General features: G+C 33.6%; 1 protein-coding gene across 4 annotated transcripts in view; it reads left to right on the forward strand.

Moving 5' to 3' along the window:
- KMT2E (lysine methyltransferase 2E (inactive)) overlaps positions 1–15,342 on the forward strand; it is a 99,985-nt gene that overhangs the window by 20,775 nt on the left and 63,868 nt on the right. For 3 of the 4 annotated variants that reach the window (XM_090287316.1, XM_090287318.1, XM_090287319.1), the window contains exons 2-3: positions 596–668; positions 4,232–4,416. In XM_090287316.1, coding sequence (XP_090143442.1) covers positions 4,346–4,416 — 71 coding nt within the window. In that variant the 5' untranslated portion in view covers positions 596–668; positions 4,232–4,345. The remainder of the gene's footprint in view (positions 1–595; positions 669–4,231; positions 4,417–15,342) is intronic. The other variant, XM_090287317.1, reaches the window with a different exon arrangement.

Raw genomic sequence — 15,342 nt, forward strand, 5'->3', positions numbered from 1 at the left:
GTTTTTCTGATAGTTTTTATTTTTTTTTTAATCCTCACCTGAGGATATGTTTATTGACTTTTTTTTTTTTTTTTTTTTTTTTTGAGAGAGAGTGATAGACATCGGTGTGAGAAATGATTATCTGTTGCCTCTTGTAAGCACCCTTACTGGGGATAAAACCCACACCCTAGGTATGTGCCCTGACTGGGAATTGAACCTGCAACCTTTTGGTGTACAGCCCAACACTCCAACCAACTGAGCTCCCCTGCTGTGGCTGATAGAGCATTTTCTAGTTTAATGGCTTTCCTTGACTTTTATCTTGTCTTTCCTAATTTAGGGTTTTGTTTGTTTTGGTATCATCGCCATTGCTTTGCTAAACCTATTTTTAATATTATATTTTCCAGTTTGAGTTTGATTTGGTTTCTAGCTTTAATTGTTGCCTTTACTTGTATTTGCATTTGTATGTATAAAAAAGTAAAGAATATATTTATCTTTTTAAGAATTAGCTGCTGTCTGTGTGAGTCCCTTTGGTTTTAGGGGCCATGTTAGATGAAAGTACCTATAATTTTATGCCATTTAAAACAGCTCAATACTCCTATGTTCACTTGGTTTCTAGGTCTATTCTGGATAGCAGGTTTTGTGAAGACATTTATTCTTTCTTGGACCTCAGATTTACCAGACATCTCATGGTATTTGCTTTTATATTATTTTTTAATGGCTCCAATTTATTCTCAATGTCTTCTATATATATTTTACTTGCCAGTTGGATAACCAGGTTTTGTTTTTGTTTGTTTTATATTTTTATTCATATGTAAGGTGTGAAAACTTTGTGCCAGTTGTTTGGATTGTATTGAATTGTTTTTCCTCCAGTTTTACCTTGTTATAACTCACATCTTTTCTGCTTACTGCATTGGTTTTTCTTTTCTTTATGTTTTTTAAGGCACAGTATTTAATTCTAATGAATTTGATTTTATTAACTGTCAACTGGGTCTTCAAATAGTTTGAGTTTTCTGGCTATAGAGTTTTTGATATTAATGAGTATAGTGAAGTTATTTGCCAGTTTATGTTCTCAACAGACATGACTTCTTGTCTTCTGAACTTCTTGTGTGTTCTTCCCTATTTAATCAAACTTGGAGCCTGTGATTCTGTTTCTCATATGGTGATATGTTTTTAATCTGGGGATGAGCTGTGTTTTTTGGAGGGATGCTTTTCTGGAGAGGTATCATGTAGTTGTATTTATAGCACTTAATTGTTTAGGTTGATAACTCATTTGATAATGAGGCCAGAGCTACAGTTTTATTCTGGTGCTGTAATTCATTCACCAATCATTTGTAGAGTACCTATTATGTTCCAGGCACTGTGCAGGGTTTGAGAGACAGGCAGTAATCACACAAATATAAGCCATTGTCTGAAATAGGCTTATGGCAAACTCTTCAATGCTATTTAAAAACAGCTCAATTGTAGTGTTTATTGAGGATTGTATATTTATTGAATATATAAAAATAGGGTGTGCTGCTAAGGACATACTTAAGATTCTTTTAGTTTGGAAATATTACTCAATTACATGAAAGAATAAATATGTAATGATTTGATTTTTGTTTTCCTGTTTCTGCCTGTTTCTTAAAAAAAAAAAGCACAACTAAATATTTAACAACATATACCTATAATATAAGATTTCCAATGAATTTAACATAAGATAAGCGAAAGATATCTATCAACTAGGTGCTACCAAAAGGTAGAAAAAATAGTTTAAAAAATTATCATTGTTATCTGTTGTTAGGTCCAAGCCTTCAGCATTTTAGAAAAATACCAGAATTATTTAACATTTGAATAGAAGAAACAACAGTTTTGTATATTGCTTGCATTATGCCATTTAGAGATTTTTTAGCTTTGTGCAGGTTAATATATATGGCTTTTATGAAGTAACTCTAATATGGTAACAGATGCAGAAAAGAACATGGGACAACTTTTTTTTCCTCCTGCTTTGTTTTTAGAGGACAACTTAAATTTGATGGCACAAGCCATAAAAACATGGCACGTAGAGAACCATAATTACTTTATTTTCAAAAACTATTAGAAGAGTCTCTTTAAATGAGAACCAGAGTTTCTTTGCGCGTGCGCGCACGTGTGTGTGTGAGATGATATAACTCTTCTTATGTGACTACCACTTACTGATTGCTAAATATATGTAATACAGTGTATGAAGTGCTTTGCATTTATTATTTCCTTTTCTTCACAGAAACACTAAGAGGATAAACCCCCATTTTATAAATTAGGAACCTGAGGCCTAGGGGAGGTTCAGTGCTCTTGTTTTAAACTTTTAGGTGCAATTGCCTATTATTGTATATTTTTATAATAATAACTTGTAATCTAGTAGCTCTCCCTCAGTCATATGGTTTAAAAATAAAGACTAGTGTTCTTGGGGAATTCAAACCACCATTACCACCTTATTTTCCTCTTTTGGCATTTTCCCCCATAAAGTATGAGCTCTCAGTCTGCATCATCTTTGAAACAGGAATTAACCTGAGTAGATATTCTCAAACTTACTTGTAAAAATTAAAGATAAACTCAAGAATTACTGTTTGAAGAAATTGCTTTTCAGTATTTCAGGGGTAACATGACAGGGACAGTTTTGACTGTTGCTCTTTTCATGTTTATAGGATTATCTTGATCTTTTCTGTTCCTGAGTTGTGCTATATTATTGCTGAAAAGATTTTGAATAGATATTTCGCAAATAGTACATATAGCAAGTGCTATATAGTGAATTTAGATTTTAAAAATTGATGTTGAAGTTGAGATTTTTGCAGTAGAAAATAATTAGCAGCGAAAGATAAATAATCTTGAATTAGGGGATCTCTGAGCCAGAGTTCACAGTATTAGCACACTTACAAGTCAGGAAGGGACATTCTGCAGCTCAGCACAAATGCCTGCCTCTGAGATCAAAGGGGAAAGATATTCATCACCAAACACAGGGAAATGGGAAAATGTAGCTAGACAGCCCAGCAAACAAGTTAGGAAAATTTCAAAGGAGAACTGGAGACAAACCTATAACCAGATCACCCTTAGTTAATTACTACCCCCAGTTAATTTAACTATCGTGTTCGATTATAACTCTGGAGTATCCAGCATGGAAAACTGGAGAGGGAGGGGGAGGGGAAAGGAAGTTTTTTACTTGAGTTAGACTAAAAGCAGCCTGCTCCGATTGTTGGTGCACACCTTTGATTTGGCTTTTGGCTGCACCTGGAGCTGCAGATCTGTGAATAAACAACTGTCTTGGTTCTGCTAAAGTCCTGTGTCCTGGTGTTTTGTTTTTTAAATTATTTATTTATTTGTTTCTTTGTTTATTTTTAGAGAGAGGGGAAAGGAGAAAGAGAGGGAGAGAGACATAACTGCGTGGTTGCCTCTCACTTGTGCCCCCAACTGGGGACCTAGCGTGCAACCTAGTCATGTACCCTGACTGGGAATCGAACCAGCGACACTTGGCTCGCAGGCCGACGCTCAATCCACTGAGCCACATGTCCCGGTGTTTTTATTGTGAGCGTTTCTCACAATAGAGAACCCCCTCAATGTATATGTGTTCCTATAGTATGGAAAATATCAACCACTGTAAAACAATTGATTTTATTACAAATAAAACAGCTTTCCTTTTCTACATATATAAACAATAGAGTGGAATTGGTTCTAATCCTTGTTTTCTCTCTTAAACTGAGAAGCGTTGGTTAAGTTATTTTAACCTTTTTTGCTGTTGTGTTCCTCAGTGGCAAAGTAGAGATCTATATCTCAGAGTTGTGGGGATTAAATAGATTACCCATGTAAAAGCTTAGTATGGTCCTTAGTTCATAGAAGATACTCAATACTTGTTTATTTCTAGATCACACTGAATCAAGAAGACTTGTTTTTGGATTCTAGTGCTATAAGAAATTACATTTTATTTTTAAAAATGAATAATACAGTATTAGTTCTTCACTAAGCAATATAAATAGTGATCCTCCTTTTGGCATTCTAAATTCATTTCCCAGGGAAGATTATGAATCAAGCATTTTTTTATCACAGTCACATAGTGTAATTCCAGAAAAATACATAAAATGGAGATTTCCTAAGCAAATTCTAATGTTTAGCAATATTTTAATAGCGAATGCTTTCCTCATGTGTTTTACTTACTGTTAATTGTTCTAGTGTGACTGTTGCTAGGAAAAGGAAGATTATTTTTTTTAACTTTTTGTTCTCTTTTTTTTTTTTTTTTTTTAAACAGGGTTTGTGGATGCACTTAGATGTTTGCAATGAGCACTGTGGCTGGCATGCCCCAGTGTTTTGGATACCAATGCATAGGACTCCATAGTAATCGAATTTATCAGAGGCGAACGTCATGAGCATAGTGATCCCATTGGGGGTCGATACAGCAGAAACGTCATACTTGGAAATGGCTGCAGGCTCAGAGTAAGTATTCAAAGGTATTTTTGGATAGGGAAAGGCAAAATATTTCATGCAAGTATTTTAGCACAACCAAGCAGTGCTTGATTTGCATTTACATTTTTCTAATTTTACACTCTTGGCTAAAGTAAAATAGCAGAGATCGAAGGCAAAAATCCCTTTAACTAAAATTATTTTTATAAATAATTTTTGAGTCAAAATGATGTATCTTTTTTAAATTCTTTAAAATTTATTGATTTTTGGAGCGAGAGAGAGAGAGAAACACCGATTCGTTCCACTTATTTATGCATTCATTGGTTGACTCTTGTATGTACTCTGACTAGAGATTGAACTCAGAACCTTGGTGTATCAGGAACAATGCTGTAACCAACTGAGTTGAAGAACAAAACTCAAACCATTTATCTTTTTTTATTTTTATTTTTGTTTGTTAGTTCTCACCTGAGAATGTGTTTATTGATTTTAGAGAGGGAGATATAGGTTGAGAGAGAAAGAGAAATATTGATGTGAGAGAGAAATAATTAGTTGCAGCCAGTACTCATCCTGACTGGGAATCTAACCCACAACCTAGGTATGGCCCCTGGCTGGCAATTGAACCTACAACCTTTTGCTGTACAGGATGACATTCCAACCAACTGAGCCATCCAGCCAGGGCTCAAGCCATTTTTAAATAAGAAAAAGGGGGTGTTTCCTGCTGAATGATGATTTTGATTTTTGCTTTTATGGGAGCCATTTCTGATGGATTTAGTGAAAGGTTCTTACTTTGCCTCCATACTGTTTGGTCTAGGCAGTTGTGTGGATAGATTTTGTTTTATTTTGTTTTTGAATGACCAGCCACTTTAATGCTAAGTTATTGCTGTGAAGATTGAATCATTATTTGCTTTCAGTAATTGCAAGGGATTCAAGTGACAGTGTTGGGAATTGAAGCATGGAAAGAAAGATGCATATATTCTCTGATTCAGTCAGTATATAGTTGCTTTAATGGAACTCTTATTGACCAGAAAGTTGAACTTAATGGAATTTAAGTTTTTTAGAAAAGGAAATTTATTTTAGGGCTGCTAGAACTGGTTTATGGGAAGGATGAAAATTCTTACTGTTCTTTTGCTGGCATTTCAAGTGGTGTAGAAGTATTTTTACCACCACTGCTTCTTTTGCCATTGGGAAAGACAGAGATGCTTTCTAATAATCTTAAAATATATATACAGTTCATTTAACTGTATGATTGTAATGTAGTTTTTAAGAGCCATTGTGTTTTTTGTATTATGTATGAGTTATTTTTATGGTAAAATAATAATTTCCAAAGAAAGCACTCTTGTGAGAGTTGATGTTGCCCAAATAGGGACACTACTAAGAAAGGAAAGAATCTGGATAAGCAGGGCTTGAGAGGCAAGGAGTTCCAAGTCTGAAGTACTAGATTTTCTTAATGTAAAGCATCTTATAGATGCAAATTGGTTTCTGATTATAGTTATAGGCATTTATTGGTAATAATCAAAGATTCTTTGCATCTTAAAAATACTTAGTATATTTTTAAATTAGCCTTTCAAGCAGTTAATACAAAATATAATTTAAGAAATGTTATTTATATAGTAGATAGGAATTTGTCTAGTATACAATGTGAGATACACCTGTGCCTTGTTTGAATGTCTGATATGGCTACTATAAGGCAATTCATAATGAAATTATGAAAACCACATAATTACACAGTTAGAATGAATACATTGAAAGAGCAGTGTAGGGAGAATAGCTTCCTGCCTATTTTCTTTATTAAATACATTTATAAAGTATTTATGGAATATAAGTATAATTTATATTATAGAGCCAAATCTTTTCTGGTATAAATATGGACATCTTTATTACAGAAAAATTATCATTTTCGTAGGTATTTACAGAATGACTATCTTTGAAGAAGTATTTTGTTTTAGGCAATTTTTCCCCCCTATTCTACATACAGGTATATGTCACTTGGGCATGGTTTTCCCGCTCAGTGGACACAGAAAGTATAGCTGGTGCCAATTTTTACTCTGGGACAACCATCAGACTTTTTTTGGTTTAATTTTCAAAATTTTAAATTTGCTTTTTAAATATAAAACCTAGAAGCTGGAAAAAAGAAACTTAAATCCTAGGAGCTTGAAAGAAAAAGTTTAAATCACATTTTTTCCCCTTTTGACAAAAACAAAGCTTTTGGAGCTGTTTTCATAACAGGTTTTTGTTTGTTTGTTTTTTTAATTCTCGCTGAGAATTAGAGAGAAAGGAAGGGGTGGGGGGTGGAGGAAAACATTGATTGATTGCTTCCCGGACATACTCCAACCAGGGATGGAAACTGCAACCTACATATGTGTCCTGACTGGGAATTGAACCTGCCACCTTTTGGTGTATGGGATGATGTGCCAACAAACTGAGCCACCTGGCTGGGGCTGTTTTTATAAGAACTTTTGATATAATTAATATGTTTCTTTCTTTCAATTTTAAATACATAATCAAAAGATGCTATAGTTGTGTAAGATGCAGGTTCCTGGAGGACAGGTGCATGGGACTTCCCTGTACATTTCTTTGTTAACCTCCTGTGAAGCTACATAATTATGTCAAAATAAAATGTTTTTTAAAAAGAGAAAATTGTATTTTGTGCCCTTGTGACTATATATTGTTATTAATTATATGTTTGTTAGTTTTTTTTTTAACATCCTCACCCAAGGATACGTTTATTGATTTTTTAAGAGAGAGAGGAAGAGAGAGAGAAAGGGAGAGACATCGATGTGAGAGAGAAATGGGACCCATATGTCCCCTGACTGGGGACTAAATCCACAGCTTAAGTATGTGCCCTGACTGGGAATTGAACCTGTGACCTTTTTGTGCATGGGCAATGCTCCAGCCAACTGAGCCACAGTGGCCAGGGCTGTTAGTTAAAAAAGAAAAGAAAAAAAAGATTTTACTGCTAATATACAGTGTATCACTAATGAAACTAATTTAAAATTTAAGAGGTACTCAGTTATTATTTATTGAATGAATTAGTGTACTGGACCGAATTTATACTCTCTCCTAAGGCTATAAAGGAGAACTTTTTGATTACTTAAGAGTCCACCTGGTCTATCTGTAGCATTTTATAGATAGGAAATTAAAGGTCTAGTTCAGGATCAGTGAAGAGTGGATTTGTTAAATTCTGTTTTAGTATATCCATATTCAGTAACATTTGCTCTTGGATTATTGTGTCTCTAAAATAAAAGTCATTATTCTCACCAAGTTAAATTTATTCTTTGTTACATATTTATTTTCCGCTCATCACTAAGCTTTTAAAATCTTGGGGTTTTTTGCTTTTCCTTTAGAGTTAGGGAGCTTGTATTTTACTCCTTTTTTTTCATTATCTTGTCAAGAATTGGCTCTTCCTGAATACTTGGACTAAAAATAAAAAAGTTTTAAAATACTTTAGGATAAACTGATTAGTAAATATTGATAGATTATGATTTAGGGATATCTGCTTTAATAAGAAGTTAAAATTTTGTTTTACTAGGCTAAGTTTTTTCTTAAGCAGTTGTAAACATTTCCGTAGTTAAATTTAACAGAAGATATTTTATTTAAAAGTAAAGTTTTACTATACATAGGTTTAACAAACCAAAACCTAGACCTTGGTGAATAGAAATGGAGTTGAAGCCAGTGGCTGTAGTAGAGACTCTAAGGAATACCCTAAAAAACTGCATACTAGCCACTCTTAGATCTCAGCAGGAAACTTTGTCTGCATTTTGTTTGTCCTGAGATTTGAAAAATACCAAAACAACATACAGGTTAACATAATCACTGACTGGCTTTCTTACTAGTGCTTGGTGTAATCCTTGGTACAGTTGAAAATGTGAAGGGGGAAGGATATATTTAAAGGGAAAACTGAACTAAGTAAATATATTTTTTAAGCTTGATAAGCAAAATGATCATAACTGTAATATATGGAAAACTATATGTTTGAAGTTTTTTAATTAACTGCATGTCCATAAATGGTAGATTAATACTAGAAGTGGACTTCTTTTTTCTAGAATACTTTCATAGGATAATACCAACAATCCAAGAAAAAGCATATTTTGGATCATTTTTAAGCATCAACTGTGTGGAGAATGGTATTCTGGAGGTTTGGGTTACAAAGGTGAAGTGTAAACTTATCCTTACCCTTAGGGAAATTATAATTAAATGGGAAGTCAGAACTTCAGATCAGAACTGTCCAGTAGAAATATGTGAATTATATCTGTACTTTAAAATTTTCTAGTAACCATATTAAAAAGGTAAAAATAATGTTGTTAAATATTTTATTTAACAATATATCCAGAATATTATCATTTTAACATCTAATCAGTATAAAAATATTAATGAGATATTTTGTGTTTTATTTTTCACACTAAGTGTTTAAAATCTGGTATGTATTTTATACTTCCAGCATCTTTTAATTTGAATTGGCCACATTTCAAGTGCTCAGTAGCATAAATGTGTAGTGACTGGCTTATTGTACTGAATAGAGAAGCTGTAGGTTGGGTAATAAAGAGGTAGGCCTCTGAGGAGAAAAGAACAGTGAAGCCTAGGCTAGTTATGAAAGTTGTAAAAGTGAGATCGTAACAGTCTACCTCTTTCTGAATAAGAAAGATAAAGATATAGCTGTGAGGTAGATGTTCTCAATTCATAGGTGAGGAAACTGAAGTCACAGAGCAGATAAATGGCAGAGGCAAAATTTAATGATATGTTGATTTTAGGCCCTTTTTTATCAATCATGACTTTATTATACTAATGTCACAAAGAATGATTTATATAATGTAACTACTTCGTTTTGATATATAGTTTATGAAAGTACTAGTTTCAATTTTAGATGTGATAAATTCAACATAACAAATGACTGCATAAAACAATGATATTTTCAGGTCTTTGCTCAAGATAAGGATTGTAAAAGAAAACCTAGACTTTTTTTTTTATCACTAGATAGATAGGAAAGTTGAGCCAGGGTTCAGCTGTTCATGAAAATTATATGTTTTTTATCCTCTTCTATTTTTTTTACCTCTTCTACTTCTGGCATTCCAACCATCTGAATTTCTAAATTGGTTAAATAAGCAGAAAGAAAGAAAGAAAGAAAGAAAGAAAAGAAAGAAACCCTTCTGGGTCTGGAAAGTAGGAAGAGGTATAAATGGGGAATGTTACATTTTTTTCTTTCCTGCCTTTTTATAAAAGAAAAGCCAAATTACTTTTCCCTCTCAGAGACTGGGAGCATGATTGCAAATATTGTGTTCCTTTTAATATTGTTCCTACCAAATATTCCTTGGTCTCATTAGAAATCATTGTAATCAGCTTTTATATAAGTAAGTGTATTTTAAGATGAAGTGGACAAATTAGTAAGTGTGACATGTGTAAGTTAGAGATGAACTATTTTGCAGGGAGGGCTCCTAGTACTGTGCCTGGCAATGTAGTAAAAGCTTATTTGTTAACTGAAAGTACTAAGAAAGAGATCTGAGTTCCGCGTTATGTCTGCCACTAATATACCAATAAGCCCTTTAAAAATCCATTTAATTATTGTGAACTTTGGTGTATCTATTTGAAAAAGAGAACTTGGATTGAAGTATTAATGATTCTTTTTGACTCCAAATTTCTGAGATTCAGTTCATTTTTACCACCTATATTTTGCCTATAGTGTTTGATATGGATTTCAGTGTCACTAGAGCCACCTGCTGACAGAATTTATTGCATTGTTGAAGTGGTTGGGTACTTTTAGCCTGAATTTATATAACTGAAATTACTAAAATATTTTGTATACAATAAAATGTTTTCAGTAGCTTTTTATTTGTTCATTTTCACTAATACTTAAAATTTTGCTTATGATTTCTTTACACTTAATCCACTATCAAGAAACTAATACTTTCTACTGCTCTTAATGTAGTGTTTTGCTTATGCTAATTAGGAAGTCCTTTCACTTAAATGTGGTTTTGTTTTAATATTCAGAAGTTTAAAGTAATGTCATAGCATTGTTTAGAACTATTCTTAGAATGATGCCGAATTTCTCATTTGTTTCATACTAATTTTTTTCACTTGTGATACTGAATACAGAGTTCATTATATCCATACAATTGTCTATAACAGTGTATATATAATACCTCTTAATATTCCCAGCAAAAAATCAGGCAGGTATTATTCCCATTTTACAAAAGAAATACAGCTGAAGGAAATTAACAGATTTCCCTAAGACCACGTAATTAATAAAAAATAGAGTTAAGTTTGAACCCAGGGTTGCTTAGCTCTAGATCCATGCTGCCACATAGGTCAGAAGAGCCAGGTTTTTGTTAAAGATGAGTTAGGTAAGTGAAGTAAAATGCCACATGTGATAAACTGAAGACAATTGTTAAACATGGTCTCCATTTAAAAAAATTTCTTGTATGCTTGTAATGTCTATAATTTTAATATGATGTATTTAAAAACTAATAGGTATATAACAAGGATGAAAGAAATGGAAAGTTTTGATCACAAATCTGAAGGACCATGTGAAGAACTCACATTACTATAGGGAGCCACTTTATCCATATGTTATTACTGATACCCAGGTGTGTGTTATTGAATGTTTTAAAATTGAAAGTAAAATTAGGGATTTCACCTAAAACACTGGTCTAAACTTTTAATCAAAATCAAACTATATTTCAAAGGTTTATACAGGGAATAAATTAAGTTTTTGATGGGGAAGAAGGAAATCATAAAAGTTCAATTTCTGAGGAATCAGAGCTTATTAAATTTATAAACTTTTTCCTCTTAATGCCTCTCAATTTAATGATTAGCACTTTTCTCCTTAGATCTTAAGTTCAGTTCACTTAAATGGCTGCATTAACTATGTATAATACAGCTTGGATGATAATTTCTGATGGCTTTTCAAAGAATAAGGATATTTTTGTATAAAAAATAAAATTTAAAATTGGTAAAGTGGTCCCAGAGAAATGTGGCAATAGGTAGGTTACTGTAAAAGAATGGTAATTGTTCTGCCTTCTAAGTTTTTGACAATAATTTAAAACTGAAACACATCTGAAAATAGCCTGTTTTTGTTTTTAAGAATGGAAATATTATGTAAATAAATAATTTTAATGACTACAGTGTTCTCCATATTTGTTATGTTTGTGAAGTAATGAAAATTAAAGTGGCATATATTCAGGATTACCAGAACTCAGAGGCTTTGTATAACTTCTAATAAAGCCACATATACTACCATTTTATAATACAGAAATGAGGTAAAGGTATTTACCTTATTGAGTCACTAATCCACAGGCCTAAACAGTAAATTTCACAGGAATAGTGGGGACAATTGCAGTTTGGTGGGAAAAATACTAGAGCAACTTAAGAGATCTGGGCTTTAGTATTTTCTTTGCTATTATAACATCATGTGACTTAGAATTGAGTTCATTTAACAGATGTGGAAACTGAGACTCAGAGGATTTATATGGCATGTCCCAAGGATACACAGTGAGTTAGTGACAAGAGTTAGGGCTTGAATCTAGAGTTTGAGACACTTAGTCATCTTCTTGTCTGTAAAACTAGAGGTTAGATGATGTGATCTTTAACATATCTTAAAGGACAGTGCCTGAACATCACTTTGGAGCAGCATCGATTCTGTTTTCCTGAACCAGTTCCTGTCCTACTGCACTTGGTCCCACAGCAAGCAGGAAATCAGCTGATTTTCCACTCCTAGCTTCATGATATCATTTTCCAGGGGTGTAGGAACTGCTGTCCACACTATACCTATCTAGACTCAGCAGGAACAGATCTACTACCACCAGTTCTAGGCTAGAACAAATCTACTTCTAGTCTGAGGAAGGGAAATGATATCCTGACACTCCCTTGGGGCCAGATACAAACCAGTCCTACCACATCTTTATTCTACCTGCTTTACTTACCAAATCTTAGCAACAGCATTTTATCTTCTCCAGGCCTCCAGCATCACCCTAGGGGTCAGAGGTAGGGCTTGGGAGTGACTCATTTAGATTAAATCTTGACTTTCTGTTAGTATTATCTGTGCCTCTCCTTCCTATAATTGGTTGAGCACTTGTCTAAATTGTAGGGCTTTGCAGATGGGCTTTTCAGATGTTTGAATCTTTTCATTGTTTTCCCTTTTATTCTTCCTCCTGCTACAGATAATTTGGCTTTTACAGTACTTTAACCCTTTGAGGCCAACAGTCTGAGATGTGCCAGCGTTGCTTCCAGCGACTCTTTTTGGATGGCTATAAATGTAAATAACAATGTAATAATTAGTATTTTATGTTCTCTTTTTTTTGTACCTCAGATTATATATTGCTGTAACTTTTTCTCATGTTGATCCAAATTTCAAATTACGCATGGCACTCAAAGTGTTAACCAAGCTACTATCACACTGAAGCTAATGCATAGATTTTAGGCCTTACATTGCTTGCTCTGTTAGTAGGATTTGATACTACTGACTCTTCATACTTTTGGCTTTGGTGGTTTCCTTTTTTAATTTAGTGAGATGCAAATAACATAAAGTTTACCATTTTAACTATTTTTAAGTATAAATTCAGTGGCATTGAGTACTGTCAGTGTTGTGTGGCCATCAGTGCTGTGTCCAAACTTTTTCATAATCCCAGACAGAAACTTTGTATTTATTAAACAACCTCTTATTTCCTCCAGGCACCAATTCCTGGTAGCCTCTATTTTATTGTCTGTCTCTAAACTTACCTATTCTGGATACCTTATATACAATGGAATCATAAAATATTTATCCATTTGTACCTGGATTATTTCATTTAGCATAATATTTTCTAGGTTTATCCATGTATAGCATGTATCAGAATTCCGTTCCTTTTTATGGCTGAATAATATTCCATTTGCCTTCTACAATTCATTGTCTTCCTAGAAATTAATGTGATGTACCTCATTTTATCTGTTCATCTGTTGAGGGACTCGAGATATTTCCACCTTTTGGCTATTGTAAGTAATGCTACTATAGATACTGGTATATAAGTGTCTGTTTAAGTCCTTCATTTCAATTCTTATGGGTATATAATTTAGGAGTGGAATTGCTGGGTTGTAGCGTAATTCTGTTTAACATTTTGAGAAGTCACCAAACTGTTTTCCATCTGGTTTTCTTTTTATTCTTTAATGTCCTTTTTAAATGTTTCTTCCCTTGTTTCTTAAATATTTGTGTTTTCTAGGAGTCTGTACTTAGTTTACTTTGTAAACTGTCCTGGAGGTTTCAGCCACTTCTATAGCTTTCACCATTTCCAGTGTCTTCATGACTTCCAAATTATCCTTAACCTAATTCTGTCTTATGAGCTCCACCCAAACAACCATCTGCATTACCAGACCTCTTAATTTAGATATGACTATAAAGTACATGTTTGTTTTAGGAAATATTTTTTTACTTTCCAGATTGTTTTGGAATTTGAAATTAAATATAGAGCTAGGGTCAGCAGACTTTTTCTGTAAAGGGCCACAAAGTAAATATGTAAGAGTTGGAATAATGTGGTTTCTGTTGGAGCTACTCAGCTTTGTTGTGTGTAAATGAGCAGGAGTGACTATGTTCCATTAAAACTTTATTTACAAGAAAAAAAAAAAGAAAAACTACTACAAAGTTAGGCAGCAGGTTGGGTTTGGCTCAGGGATCCTAGTTTGCTGACCTCTTTTTTAGAGAAAGTGAACACTGAGCAGGTACAGTTTCTAATATAGAGTACCCCTTTTCTCTTATTTCATTAGCTTAAGCAAGTACTACTAACTAGTTCAGTGGTATGACATTCTTTAAAATTGTAACAACTTGATAAGAATTTTCTATTCATGTATTAAAAATATTTATTGAGGGCTTATTATATACCAACTACAGTTTAGGTGCTGATGACACAATCCTATATCTAAAATACTGTATGTTCACATTGTTTTTCCTCTTGTAAGATGGAAAAACAACACTCGGCTCATTAGAGTCCTGCTCTTAAAGTTGCCCTGTGGATCTCATCCTCTCTCATCTTTTCAGGATCTTGATACATTACTCTTGCATGAATTTATTGCACATCTCCTATATCTTCAGTTTCTCTCTATATTAGATCATTCTCACCTCATACAAATATCTTAAAACTCCTGTTCTTTTTAAATTTATTATTCCATTTCTCTGTTCTTATTAGCAAACTCCCTGAAAGAGTTGTTTGCACTCAACATCAGGCTGCACAACACCACTATACCTATCCATGTTGTCGAAGTAATTGGTAGTCTTTTATAATTATATAGCTTTCTCAGAATTTTATTTAAATAACTATTTCCTCCTAATAGAAAATTTTAACTCTGTTGGCTCTCTGGGTACCACACTTAACTGGCCACTCTTTCTCATTTTTTGCTTTCTACCCCCAAACCTGGTGGTGTTTTTTCCCTCCAAGCTCATCTTTTTCTTTAAATACCTCCATCTCTATCCAGATGTGTAAGCCAAAACCTTAAGGTGTCATTCTTGATTTCTCCTTTTCCTTCAGCTTCCACATCTAATTCATTCGTCAGTCCTGTATCTCCCACCACAATACACTTAGAATCAGTACAATTTTCTCCATTTCTAGTCCAGCTCTTTGCCATCTCTTGTTTGGACACTGCAGTAAAGTAGTCTCTGTGGTTTTCTTTTGTGCTGTACAATTCATTCTCTGTGTAGAAGTTAATGTGATTCTTCTGAAGCATAAACCAAATCATATAGTTCTCCCACTTGAAAACCTTCCAGGGACTTCTTGTTTCACTTAACACCTAAAATAAAATCCCAACTTCTGGGGTCCCCAAAGGCCCCACTTTTCTAATCTATTCTGTATTCTCCCATTAACCTACTGTTACTCCCACATTGATATTATTTTCCTTGTTCTTTTGAACATTCTAAATTTGTTCATGCCTTGGGGACTCTGTATTTGCAGTCCCCTCTGCCTGTAACATTATTCTTCTTAACATAGTCTAAGTTGAGCTCAAATA

This window comes from Furipterus horrens, unplaced genomic scaffold (assembly GCF_987537825.1).
Source record: "Furipterus horrens unplaced genomic scaffold, mFurHor1.1.pri manual_scaffold_9, whole genome shotgun sequence".
Lineage (NCBI taxonomy): Eukaryota > Metazoa > Chordata > Mammalia > Chiroptera > Furipteridae > Furipterus > Furipterus horrens.